The sequence below is a fragment of the Oculina patagonica genome, chromosome 6 (genome assembly GCF_052425735.1).
Source record: "Oculina patagonica isolate OP01 chromosome 6, crgOcupat, whole genome shotgun sequence".
Classification (NCBI taxonomy): Eukaryota; Metazoa; Cnidaria; class Anthozoa; order Scleractinia; family Oculinidae; genus Oculina; species Oculina patagonica.
Genome location: NC_135763.1, coordinates 21,714,811 through 21,728,730, shown reverse-complemented (window position 1 = coordinate 21,728,730; position 13,920 = coordinate 21,714,811). Strand labels below are relative to the sequence as shown.

Below are 13,920 nucleotides of genomic sequence, written 5' to 3'. Positions count from 1 at the left end.
CATAAAAACATTCAAAAGCGAATTATTTCATCAATTTGGACACTCAGTACATATTCTGGACCTAAGAACAATGATAGCATATACATAAGGCACAAAGCTTCAGGGTTGAAAACTTAATTTTGTGAGTATTAATTGCCAACTGGGCCAGGGAGGTTTAGATTACCACCAAAATTTTTTAAAAAAAAATTTTTTTTTTTTTTTTTTTTTATATTTTTATATTTTTTTAAAATAAAAAAAAAAAAAAAAAAAAAAAAAAAAAAAAAAAAAAATTAAAATAAAAAAAAAAAAATTAAAATTAAAAAAAAAAAAAATATAAAAAAAAAAAAAAAAATTTTTTTTCCCAAAAAAAAAAAATCCACTCGGCAAACCGGCAAGTAATCTACGGTTTCCACTTGCCTGACAGGCTTGACACCCGCATTGGCGAGTAGGTGAGCGCTAATTTCAAACCCTGAAGCTTCCAGATCAAAATCAACAGGTTATTGTTGTTGAGTCATGATGTTCTACTAAACAGAAGCCAAATGAACAGTACACTGTCATCAGGTCTTTAGTTCCATGGGACCTCCAGTAAGCGTTGTGACTGCCAACCTTGTTATGATGCACGTTGAGAAACAAGCCTCTCCTGTTACACCCCATTGGTGGAGAACGTAGGAAATGGATATTGATATTTTTCACTAACATCTGAACACAAACTCTAATAATATTCAATTAACCAAGGAGCACAGAAGTACAAAAGGTAAAGATTAGCATTCTTGATTTTACAAGTAACACTTTCTGCCACTTTCTGATGGCTATCTGGAAATTGAAATATATAAAGACCCACACAGAAAGATATCTTGATTTTACATTACATGGCCACTTCCAGCACAACAAACGCCTGGTGAGAACACTGCTAGGTAGAGCTAGCCTTCTCGCCCCAAATGCCAAACTAGAAACTACATAATGAAAACTTCACAGCCAAAAGATATCATAGCAGGCTGCCATGGCAGTGCCTTACACACAAACCCTGAATTCATTTGATGTACAAAAAAAAACATCAGCTTTGCAGTCATACTGTAAGTACAGGGTGTCTCAGAGAAGGAAGGTTGCATGCTTCAAGGTTCAACATTAAAAGAGCATTCACACCACATCAAACACTTAGCCAGATCTTCAAGCCAATCTAAGGAGGACTAGACCATCTGGAGAGAATAGTGTACATACAAGGTGACATACAGCAGCTGCCCATTGATGTTAATTGGAGAAAGCAAGCACTGGTGAAACTCATGGGTTACACTTTACTCAATCTCGCACAGGAACTACTACAAAACTACAATGACAGCACGTTTTTCTCATCAATCCTCGCTTGGGCCCAGTCCCTCTCATTCTACTTGCTTCTCACTCCCCTCCAACAGAAATGTCGTCCCGACATTATAACAGTAAATACAAAACCAAAAAGGAAATGGTTAGGAGGGAGCATCAGTTCTCATCATGTTTCAAACTGAATCTTGACTTATTGTGGCAGTTCCATTATCTGCAGGTTTTGCCTTTTACCAGTTTCTAACTAAAGGTAAACTCCAACACAAATTTTGCTTATGATTTTGGTCACAGAAGGTGAGCAACAGGTCTGCTTGTCCATGGTTAATACTCGGAGCAATTAGTTGTGACTACAAGAGTGTTCAGTACTGGTTTCTCCATATGGGTTGTGTTCTAAACTACAGCTTTGGAATAAAGGGATGTGTGAGATGCAGTGACATACAAGCCAGTTGGCCATGACTTGGTAGGGAAGTATCACCTGAGGCCGTTGAATTGAGATTACTACTGAGTTTAAACGTTGGTACCCGGACACCCCCATCTGGCTGTAGGTCAGAATCTGAGGGGGTTGTTTCTCCCTAATCTAGGTTGCGTAGCTCCCTCTAGGTGTTCCTCTGAATCTGAATTGCCACTTTCATGAGAGGCTATATCGGTCACATCTAGACCGGATGAATTTGGCACTGATGAACCATCAGTATCCACTTGTGGGTCAGGTTGGTCCCTAGCATCTGACATATTGGCACAATCTTCATTTATCACAGTGGTCCTGTGAGCTGTCTACTTCCGCCGGAAAGGCTCATTCATGGGTGACTGGAGAGGATGGAAAGCATGTTAACCTGTCCCTTGTCCAATGTTATGCACCAACGAATGACAGCGATGACACCACAAAAGACAGCTTCTATGCACAACTGCAAGCAGAACTGGAGAAACTACCGCGCCATGACATGCTGGTTATAATGGTTGACCTTAATGCAAAGGTGGGAAGTGATAATTCGAGCTATGACAGAGCAATGGGAAAGGAAGGCTGTGGTACTATGAATGAAAATGGAGAACGTCTTGCCGAACTGTGTGCAGCATACAACCTAGTCATTGGAGGAACAATCTTCCCATCCACACCGTGATATTTTCAAGCTTACATGGTGCTCTCCTAACGGTAGAGATAGGAACCAGATTGATCACTTGATGATTAATGGCACATGGCGACGCTCACTTCTAGATGTTAAGGTGAGAAGAGGAGCAGATGTTGGCAGTGACCATCACCTCGTCACGGCGTATGTTAAGCTGAAGCTAAGAAGCACTGGTCGCAAGCCACCATGCAACCAGCGCTTCAACATAGACAACTTGAAAGAGCAATCAGTGAGAAATGCCTTCATCACTCAGCTCAGAAATCGATTCCAATCCTTGGCGGTTCTGTCTGATGAGCCCGAACCTGAACCTGAACCTGATGAGGTCAACAATATATGGAAGCAAGTGTCATTCACTTTCACAGAGAGCAGCAACGCATCATCATCATCATCATAAACTTTATTTAAGTGTCAATGGTATTTAGCTAAAGAGCTAATTGGGGACACTAAAATAAATATACAAATATAAAAATACTAATATTATACAAATAGATATAAAATATAAAAACACTAATATTATATAAATAGATAAATAGATATAAAATATAAAAATACTAATATTATAAAATAGATATATCGATAGATAGTTAAAATGACACAGATATGTTTTTAAAATTTCAATAAGTTAAAAATGATTACAAGATTACTAAAATTAGTTACATTATTATATTGTGCAAGCGTAGCATCTGCAATGTCCGTCCAACACATCAGTAATGTTACTGCCCCGAACTGCTTTTTTGAATTCAAAAAGGCTTTTTTTGTTACGAAGATCTTTATCTACTTTGCCCCACAGATAGGGACCTAAATACCTAATACTATGTTTACCATAATTTACAGTGTTGAACCTAGGTATTGGAAAATCGCTACTACGCAAATCATAATTCTTAGATTGTTTATAAAATATGTCAGAAATGTGTTTAGGTGCCAGTAAATTTTTAACCTTGTACATTAATATCAATATGTCTTGTAGTCGTCTATTTACTAAACTCGGAAGCTTTCCCTTACTTAATAATTCTTCATAGGATGTCGTCTTGCTATTATATACTGCACGTAGTGCTCGCTCTTGTACCTTTTCTAGTTTTCTAGTGTCAGATGCTTTGCAGAAATGCCACACAGTATGACAATACGTGAGATTAGGTAGAATTGCCGCTTTGTATAGTTGGAGCTTGGCTTCTGTAGGGATCATCTTTCTAAGGCGTACTAAGACACCAACTTTCTTGCTTGCCTGTTTACATATATCACTTACATGTTTACTGAATTTAAGCTTATCATCCAATGTAACCCCAAGCAATTTGAGGTCTGGGGTAGACTTAATGGTATATCCATCAATGTTTACATTTATGAGCTTGTCGCTGTTGTTCCCTCTATTTATCAGCATTGCATTGTACTTGTCATAGTTTCCCTTCAGAAAATTGTCCCCATACCATCTAGATATTGTTTGTCCCTCGTCATTAAGTGATTGTTCGACATATTCTACTGAATTTCCCGCTACGTATAGCTGGTGATCATCCGCATACATCGATAGACTTGCATTGTTCACTATGTAAGTCATATCATTTTGGAAGATGTTCCATAAGAGTGGACCAAATGATGACCCCTGGGGGCAACCTCTAACAGCCTCCTTCCAATCACTCACAGCCAAATCCAGCCTCACTCTGTTCTGCCGACTGGTGAAATATGATCTGATCAGTTTTAGAGATCCCTCCGAGAAACCGTATGCCTTAAGTTTGTTCATGATCAGTGATGGATGAAGCGAATCAAATGCCTTGCTCATATCGGTTGAGAGTACTCCGACATATTGCCTGGAATCTGCAGCCAGCTTCCACTCTTCGGTTAGTCTTAGCAAAGTTGTTTCGCAGCTATAATTTTTTCTGTATGCTGATAGGCAAGGATCCAGTATGGTTTGGAAGTACTCATTTACTTGTTCACTTAATAGTTGCTCATAAACTTTGTCTACTGTACAGAGCATGTTTAGGTTTTAAGAAGGCTGTAAAGAAAAAGAAGTAGATAAAGCCAGCAACCTTAAGAGCCATCGAGGACAGATGAAAACTGAAGAAGAAACTATTTGACACCAAATCAGAAAGGTTGCAAGAGCGCTACAAAACCCAGTACAGAGAGGCTGACCGATGTGTTAAGAGAATGGCCAGAGCTGATAAACGCGCATATATTGATGAGCTTGCTGGCCAGGCAGAAAATGCAGCCAACAGAGGACAGCAGGGAAAGGTTTACAAAATCACAAAACTGGTATGCGGGTATGCGGCAAGTATGGGGGCAGAAAGCTGGCCCCTGTCAAGGACGTACAGGGTAGGCTGCTTACCACCGAAAGAGATCAGGAAGTTCGTTGGGCAGAGCACTTAAAGGATGTCCTCAACAGACCCCACCCACAGTTGAAGCTGACATTCAAGAGGCTGAGACCGACCTGGATGTGAACATAGATCCTCCAAACACGCAGGAAATCATTGCAGCCATAAAAACCTTAAAAAAACAACAAAGCTCCTGGCCGAGACAAACTGAATGCAGAGCTTTTCAAAGCTGACCCTGAACTTTCAGCAAGGATTCTACAGCCCCTGTTTACTGCAGTGTGGGAGCAGGAGAAGGTGCCAGATGACTGGACCAAAGGTATCATCATAAAGATCCACAAGAAAGGTCCACTTAGTGACTGCAATAACTGGCGTGGCGTCACCCTCCTGTCCACTCCAAGTAAAATCCTGGCAAAGATTATCATCCAATGAATCTCGAGTGCAGTAGACCAGCAGCTCAGGCAAGAACAGGCTGGATTCCGCAGGGGTAGGGGTTGTACAGATCAACTTTTCGCACTACGCAACATCATCGAGCAGTGCACCGAGTGGCAGAGGCAGCTGTACATAAACTTTGTAGATTTCCAAAAGGCTTTCGACAGTATACACAGACAGCTTGTGGCGCATACTTCGAGCCTATGGTGTTCCCCAGAAGATTGTCCAACTTATCCAGAGCTTCTATGCAGCCTTCACTTGTAGTGTAGAGAACAGTGATATCAGTTTTGAGGTGAAGACAGGCGTAAGACAGAGTTGCGTGATGTCTGCATTGCTATTCAACTTAGTTATCGATTGGGTAATGCGTCGTACTACGGAAGACCATCCCAGGGGCATCAGGTGGACCCTCTTCTCCACCTTAGAGGATCTAGATTTTGCGGATGATTTAGCTTTCTCATACCCATGCTTTCTCATACCCATAGCCACATGCAAGAGAAGACCAGCCTTTTAAGCAAATACGCTCACCAGGTAGGACTGAACATCAGCCTCACCAAGACTGAGGTCATGACCCTAAACAACTCTAACCCTCAGCCCGTCAAGGTGAATGGAAAAGACCTCCCAATGACCCAATACAATGACCCTGTATCTGGGCAGCATTGTCAGGCAAGATGGTGGTGCAGGCATAGATATCCAGAGCCGGCTGAACAAAGCCAGAAACACCTTCAGGATGCTGAGCAATGTGTGGCGGTCATCACAGTACAGTACACATACCAAGCTCAAGATCTATCAAAGCTGTGTCCTGTCTACCCTTTTGTATGGGTCAGAATGTTGGCGAATGTTAGAAAGTGATCTAGAGAAGCTGTCAACCTTCCATACCAAAAGTCTGCGAAAAATACTTCGCATCTTCTGGCCTCAAACAATTTCCAACAAGGATCTACTTTTGGGGTGCAAACAGGAGGACATGGGTACTATTATTATGCAACGGTGCTGGAGGTGGATTGGCCATGTCATCCGAAAGGAAAACGAATCCATCACAAAGACAGCACTATACTGGACACCCGAAGGAAAGCGCAAGGGTGGCAGGCCAAAGAATACATGACGACGTACAGTAGAGACAGAATTGAGGGGCTTAAACCAAAGCTGGAACACCATCCAACAGCTGGCCAAAGACAGACAGCAGTGGAAGACCTTTGTTGCTGCCCTACGTGCCAGTGGGCACAATGGGCAGTGAGTGAGTGAGTGGAGAGGATGGTGTGTCCATCTCATACTCATCATTGGAACTCTCTCCAACGTCTTCAGACTGGAGTAACACTCTAAATCTTGGTTGGGTGGACTTGGATGAGCCTCTCGCTGGTTTAGGCAGTGGTAAAGGATCACAAGGAAGTAGCAAGTTACGGTGTAACACTTGTTGTTTCTCACAGCCACGTTCAGGCTTTACTCGATAAACTGGACTATCAGATATATGCGTCCCTTAACTACGTAAATTTGCTCTTCCCAGTGTGAACAGAGCTTTCCAGGTCACCCCCTTTCTGAAAGATTTCTAACAATGCAAGTACGTGGTCGCCGGGGAGTAGGACTGCAGCGGAAGCCTTCTTGTGGTAATACACTTTACTTCTGGCTGACGATTTCTGGGTATTCCTAGATGCTAGGTCATATGCCCGTCTCATATCTGTTTGCCACGTCTTTACATAACGTAAAGGTTGTTGCCCAGGTCAAACAGCAAATCAAACGGTAATCGTGGGGAATGGCCATAAATCAAAGTTTGGACCATAAACCAACCTATCACTTTAGCTTTTCATGTTTTTTTTTTTTCACTTTTCCTTTTTCTCTTCTTCCTTTCTTTTTGCTGCAGTGTTTGGCCTTTTACCAGGCTTCTTTCTAGTAGAAGAATTTCTGCAAAAGTGCAAAGGAGGCAAGAACTACTTAATTACCATGGACAAGCAAAGGGTGGAAAGGGAAAAATTTTCCTCTGATTTTTTCACTAAAATTTTGAAGCCTTTTGGTGCATATTTCAAGCTCCATCAATCTAATCACGCTGGTTTAGGTATTGCTGGAAAGGTCTTGTCCTGCTTCACAATTTGAGCATAGATGTCACCTTTCTGGGTGAAATGTGATGACGTCAAAAGCGGGACAAATGGCCAGATCATTTACGGCCGGTTTGGGCCGGTTCAGGAGTCAATGGGTTAAGTACCACTGGGATGAAGATGTGTGGCAGAACTAATTGTATCTTAGAGATTGTTTTCGGTTGCAGGATACCATGTTTGTCAACTTCCAGTTTCTTCCATTCTCTAATAAGGTTGGTAACTCCATGGAGTTCATTCTTCAGTTGCCCACCACCCGCAGGGGCGGATCCAGGGTTTTTCAAAAGGGGGTGGCTGTTTATCAATATTTTTGTTTACTATATTGTTCAAGCCCCAGTTTTTCATGTGGTGGGGGGTCTCAGGCTTTTAGGAAGTTCTTTGAAAGAGAAAGTGCTAATTTTTTGTTGGGTCTGAGGACCATATTTCATGTAGCCGTAGGCTCCATACCCCTAGGGGGGTCTGGGGGCATGCCGCCTCAGAAAATTTTGAAAAGTTAAAGCCTCTTAGACGTGATTTCCGCGATTCTGAGAAGCTTTCTACAACTGTCAATTAAGTTATTAAACCAATCTTTTGCTATGATAATTTGGCAAAATATTCTTTCCTCGGACAAAAAGTCTAGTTCTTATGAAATGAACAGTGATTGAAATTTAAAGTTGACAGGCCACAAACTTACAGGAAAGAACAGATATGCGTTTTTTTTGCTCACCCACGTGCGTGGAAATTTGTAGCCCTTGGCAAAGTGGCGTGGGGACAACTTCGGCAGCTTTGCTTGCTTGTAAAATCGCTTCAATGCGAAAAAACGGTACAAAAACTCGCTAAAAAAGATGTAAATGGAGAAGAAAATCATTCCAGCAATCCTAAAACAACCCTTTAAAGCTAAAAGGAATCTAATTCTTAAAGTAATACACACGTTTTGTTACATTAAGCCAGAAGTTCGTAAAACAGGCTGTCGAAAATCTTCTATTTTGGAAAAATGGCCGTCCTTAACTTTAAAAGGCCACCTAACTATGAAAGGTGGATGAACATTGACCTTTATTTTCTATTTTAATATGTTTACTTTCATTTTTCTGGTAGATCAAGGGGGGTGGCTAGCCACCCAATCCACCCCCCTGGATCCGCCCCTGACCCGGTTTGATCCCATGTGTCTTGTAGTAAAGCACGCAGCGTATAGTAATATCCAAGTGCTGTGCCTTATTGATTTCACTAGGGCTGAATGGTTTTAGATTCAGATCCTTTAATATGGGTTCAGGAGTTGTCATGTCTGCAGCAATTGCCGTAACCCATGGGATTGTGCCTTTTGCCTGTTCCCTAACTGCTTCCACGGTTGCTTCAAGGACATCTTTTGGATATTTCCTCTGTACAATTTCTGATATATTTGTCTATGTCCAATGGATTCTTGACAGAGTATCAGCATCAACATTAGTCTTGGTCGGTACTTGATTGTAAAGTTATAATCTACTAACTCCGCTACCCACAGATGCCCTGTGGCATTCAACTTTGCCGATGACATCACACACGCTAACAGGAATCCTTATTGTCAGTAAAAACAACAAAGAGTGGGGCAAAGAATACATGTAAGTAATCCCTGAATTTGTCAGTAATTACCTACTTTAGGGCCAAGAATTCTTATTGACAAATGGCTCAAGTCAACTGGGGGAGTCCACAGTGCTTCACCTTGTTCAGGCTGACTTGGCTCCCACTCACAACTGGTTGCCTCACTCCAAGTTTCAGCTTCCTCCTCCTTCCTCCTCTATGGACACCCATTCACCATCAAGACCGATCATAAACCCTTGGAAGGTTTGTTGAATGACAAGAAAGGGATTCCTGCCCTTGCAGCACTGCAAATCCAGCGATGGGCACTTACCTTGTCTGCTTACGAGTATAAGATATCGTACAAGGCCGGCCAACCAATGGCAATGCAGATGGCCTAAGTAGGCTACCCTTGCCTGAGATGCCTGATTCATTTCCAGTACCAGGTGAAACCATCTTGTTAACCCCTTGCCTACCAGAACCAAATGCACTAAGCGACCGATGGCCATATTGAATTTTTAATGAGATTCTAAATTTTGCTAAGCAATGGTATCTTTTCAGATAAAATATCAAAGTACATATAGATTAAGCATTTAAAAGGAATTATTCTCCCTTTTCCGCATTCTCTTACTGTACGACCGACTTGTACAGCTCCTTGGCAAACTCCTTGACCATAGCATTTGGAGGTTCAATTTTTTCGATCGATCGAGGCTTATTTTTCTCCACCTTCTTCTTCTTTTATGTGCAGACTCTCATCCTCAAGAAAGTGAATAGTTGCGACAAATGTCAGTCAAATCAGAGTGCACCAGCAGAGGTGCCATTGCACCCCTGGGAGTGGCCGGGACTTCCATGGTCAAGGATTCACATTGCCTATGCAGGGCCTTACAAAGGAGAAATGTTCTTTGTAGTTGTAGATGCATACTCAAAGTGGTTGGAAGTGCATCATATGAGGTCCACCACGTCCACCACCACCATCTAGAAACTCAGAGAGATGTTTGCTACACATGGCCTACCAGCAACACTGGTTAGCCACAATGGCAGCAATTTCTTCAGCTCAGAATTCCAGGAGTTCGTAAAGAAGAATGGAATCAAGCACATTAAAGTGTCACCCTGCCCCAAATGGCTTGGCAGAGAGGGCTGTGCGAATCTTTAAGGAAGGCTATGAGAAGATGGAGGAGGGCAGCTTTCACGCTTTCTCCTCACTACAGAACCACACCACATAGCACGACAGGAGTTCCACCTGCTGAGATACTCATGCGACGGAAGCTACGTTGCTACGTACACACACAGCTTAATCCCCTGATTCCGAGCATAGCAAACAAAGTGCGAGATATACAGTCTCAGCAGAAGACCACACACGATTACCATGCCAAGGAACGGAAAGTAGTAGAAGGTCAAGCTGTGTAACTATGCTAAAGATTTCAGGCACAAGAAGACTTGGGACCATAGTGGATAAAACCGGTCCGGTGTCAACCCCTGTCCAGCTAGACAATGGAACTATCATTCGGTGACATCAGGTCCATGTTTGACGACGTGAGAATGAGGTTGTGAAAGAGCCAGTTGCAGGCAACACACCCAGCGTGACACCAACAGCCTTGCCAGCTGTTCATGTAACATCACCTGACCCTGTTGTAAGCCATCAGCCTGATGTTCTTAAGGCTCCACCGGCAACACCTACCTAGACACCCGTGGAGTCAAGTCCTCTAAGGACACGCGCTGTGCAGAAAAGGGTTAGACCAGGATATCTGAAGGACTCGTGTTCTTTGTGGCTATTCACAGGGACTGTTGTTATCCAAGAATACCTTAAGGACTACCTGTGTTGATTATGATTGCAAATTTTTGGACAAATAGTTTGTAATTCTAGAGGGAAGGAATGTTGTGATTTAAAACTGTTATGTGACATTGATCACATGATTTGTAACGTGAGTTCATGTCGAATAAATCAGTGTGTTCAATCCATTCATGGCTGCATGGTTATTACAAGCCCCCCACAGATTTCTTGAAGACTCCTTTCACTAAGCTGACAAATTGCTGTTCTAACCTCTATCTGAATCTCTTCGACGACTTTAGACATTTCGGTGGCTTCTTTGTCACGTCAGGGTCACCGAATGTTACACTTAACTCAATCTCGCACAGGAACTACTACAAAACTACAATGACAACACCTTTTGCTCATCGATCCTCGCTTGTTTATTCACCAACAAATGGGATTTTCCGATCCCATAATAATATGTAACCTGGGGCTGGGCCCAGTCCCTCTCGTTCTACTTGCTACACATGGAGCTGAAAACAAATTATCCTCCTTCTGCAGGTAATGGAGTAGTGATAAAGAAACACATCAAGGCTACTAAGGATTACTGCAGCTCTGAATAACTACCAGAAACTTGATTTCACCCTGATGAAGGTAGACATAGGTCACTGAAAATTCAGTAAGAATTTTATTCCATAGATTGGATAAGTTGCATGCATAACTGTTTCACATACAAATTAACCACTTTATAATTAGTTTTGTGTTACAGCATACCTCATTTAAGGGAAAAAGCTCCATAAATTTCTCCATAAGGAATTTTCCATAACTATAATATTTACAAAGGTCATTTAACAGCAAATCCAGGTATTCCTGTCGTGACCTGTAATTAAATAATAAAAAAATGTCCTATATAATACTACATGTTTCTCATAGCGACTCAACTTGTCAGGCATTTTCTACAAAGTAACTAAACACAGAAAACTAAACCAATGGGGAATGTGCTAAAATAAAATTAACCTGACTTTTTTGTACTTTTTCCATTCTTTCAGTATTTATAAGTATAAATTGTTTTTAGTTTCAATAAAACACAATTTTGTTTTCAATAACTTTTGAATAAAATGACACTTACTGTAGTTTTAAGGGGCCCAAACCTACATGTATTTATTTACGTAATGGTTACATTTTTGAGTCGCGCATTTTTTAGGAAATATTTTAACGACTTCTTTGATTTTTTTGCATGCTAAAGGACAAATGTTCAAGTTTTTGGAATACTGTATGCTATTTATTTTTTTTGTCAGACGTAAATCCTTTGAGAAATTAACATATTTTCCAAACATTATTTTTACAAAAAATAACTATAATTTTAAAACCGACGACAGATTTTGTTCATACTTTATGAAATAAGCCTTAGTGCTCTTGAGTTTTGTATCTGCACGATTCATGGCAATCCTGACCATGAAACTCGCTGCACATTATCCTGTTCCTCTAAAAGTTTTATGCTAAAACAGTTGCGTCAGCCGACACACAAGTAGCGAAACAGTGTAGCCAGACTATCAGTCATTCGAAAGAATAATGTTACCCAAAGCCTTATAAAAAAAAGTAGGTAATCGGAGAGCACGAGAGCACACTTGTAAAAAAGTTTGTTGGGTGACCACTGTAAGGCGCATTGCTCTGTAAATATTCGCTATTCATCCCACCTATACCACGCACTTGTCCATTTATAAGCGAAAAAACCTTAGCCTGGCAAAAATAAACATAAAATTATGCAGAAAAGTCTAACCAATTTTCATCATGGCCAGTTCCCTTTATGAGGAGAAATAGAGCCACCAAGTTAAGTGCTTCTTCCCCTTCACTTTTTAATGACAATGAAAACCCTTGTGCTTGATAATATATTCAAAATAGCTGGGTTTGTTGTCACATTCCTAACAGGCAGTTTGTCGCTTGGGGATAGTGTGTCTTGATATAAGAAAATGTATTTTCACTTTTTCATGATAATTTATTCATTGATGCGATTGTTTCTGTAGCAAGATTTCGGGCAGTTCAACTCTCTTACCTTGTCAATCATGTCAATGTTTAACATATTTTTAATAATGGTAATAATAATTAACTTATATTGTGCAATTATCAATAAAGAAATTTTCAATCTACACATATATTTACAATATCATTAAAAAGAAAAAAGGTATAATTTAAAATGCACAAGCTAAAAGTTAACATTTAAAATTCACAAACTAAAAAAGGTAGGATAAAAATGTATATAACTATAAAAAGAAAAGTACAATTAAAAAGCTTTCGAAAATAAAAAGGTCTTGATAGCAATGACAAGATTTGGAATGCATAACAAACAAGATTTAGAACGCAAAAGAAACTCCTGATCTGCAATAAAAGCATTTGGTAATGTCTCTTTTTCCCTACATCTCAGTCTTAAAAAGTTGATTAAAGTTTTGTGACTTGAAAGTATCGGCAAATGAAAGTTTGTTAATTGTCTTATGGGATTTGAGAGCTATCCAGTTGATTCTAAAAAAGTACACAAAATACAGTTCATCTTAAAGTCACATTTATCACTTTTTACAAGTCTACAACTAACGCTCTTTGCAGACATTTATCAAAATCCTCAACAGCTTACGTTCTTTTTAAGTCGTGAATGCAAAGAACGACTTATAGCGGTTTGCTGGAGAAATTCAATTAAATTTGTGTAAACTCCCTTGGTAACCTGGCAATTTTATATTAAGTTTAAATTAAGTTCAAAATGGCAGATGAACGGCACAAGGGCTGGTTTCACGAGTTGTAATGCAAACTTGTGGATGTACATCAGGAGAATACGAATATTTTTTCCTTTCTGGAAGGAATTTTTCTAGTGAGGCCAGTGCTCGAATCCACATTTACACACAATGCAACGGAAAGGATGGCCAATGCAAGGAAGCAAGAAACTTGCACGCCGAACAATAGCTTATTTTGAAAGTCCGCGGATATGAAATTATCTTCCATATCTTCAATGCAATCAAATAGTTGGTAAGTAATAAATCACCCTTAATAAGGCTGTATTTTCCGCTACAAATTAGTCTCACTCAGCAAGATTAAACTGATGCGTTTCGAAACAATTAGAGATATCTATAGTAATGGCTTGCTTTGTCTTTCGGTCGATCATTTATTTGCATGTTCGTCAAGTTTTTGTATCCAGTAATATTTTATATTCGTTGTCACACTCTCGTTAACGAAGTTCCCAAGTACATTTATCTCGTGACTTAAACTTAAATCAAAATTTCCTCTGGCATTCGTAGCTCATTAGGTAGCAAGCCTTATCATGTTATGTGAATGATAAATTTGCTCTGCTTTTGAAGGAAAAACTACATTAATTTGTAAACACAGTATTATGCATCAGTCCCTTACAATTATTTTTTCTTCATACACATGGT

The 13,920-nt window shown here is 40.3% G+C and overlaps 1 protein-coding gene across 1 annotated transcript in view; it reads right to left on the bottom strand.

Annotated features, from left to right (window-relative positions):
• The window catches only part of LOC144658792 (28S rRNA (cytosine(4447)-C(5))-methyltransferase-like), a 119,594-nt gene that overhangs the window by 34,176 nt on the left and 71,498 nt on the right, over window positions 1-13,920 (bottom strand). The window contains exon 12 of the mRNA XM_078519272.1: window positions 11,279-11,384. Within this exon, the coding sequence (XP_078375398.1) occupies window positions 11,279-11,384 (106 nt within the window). The remainder of the gene's footprint in view (window positions 1-11,278; window positions 11,385-13,920) is intronic.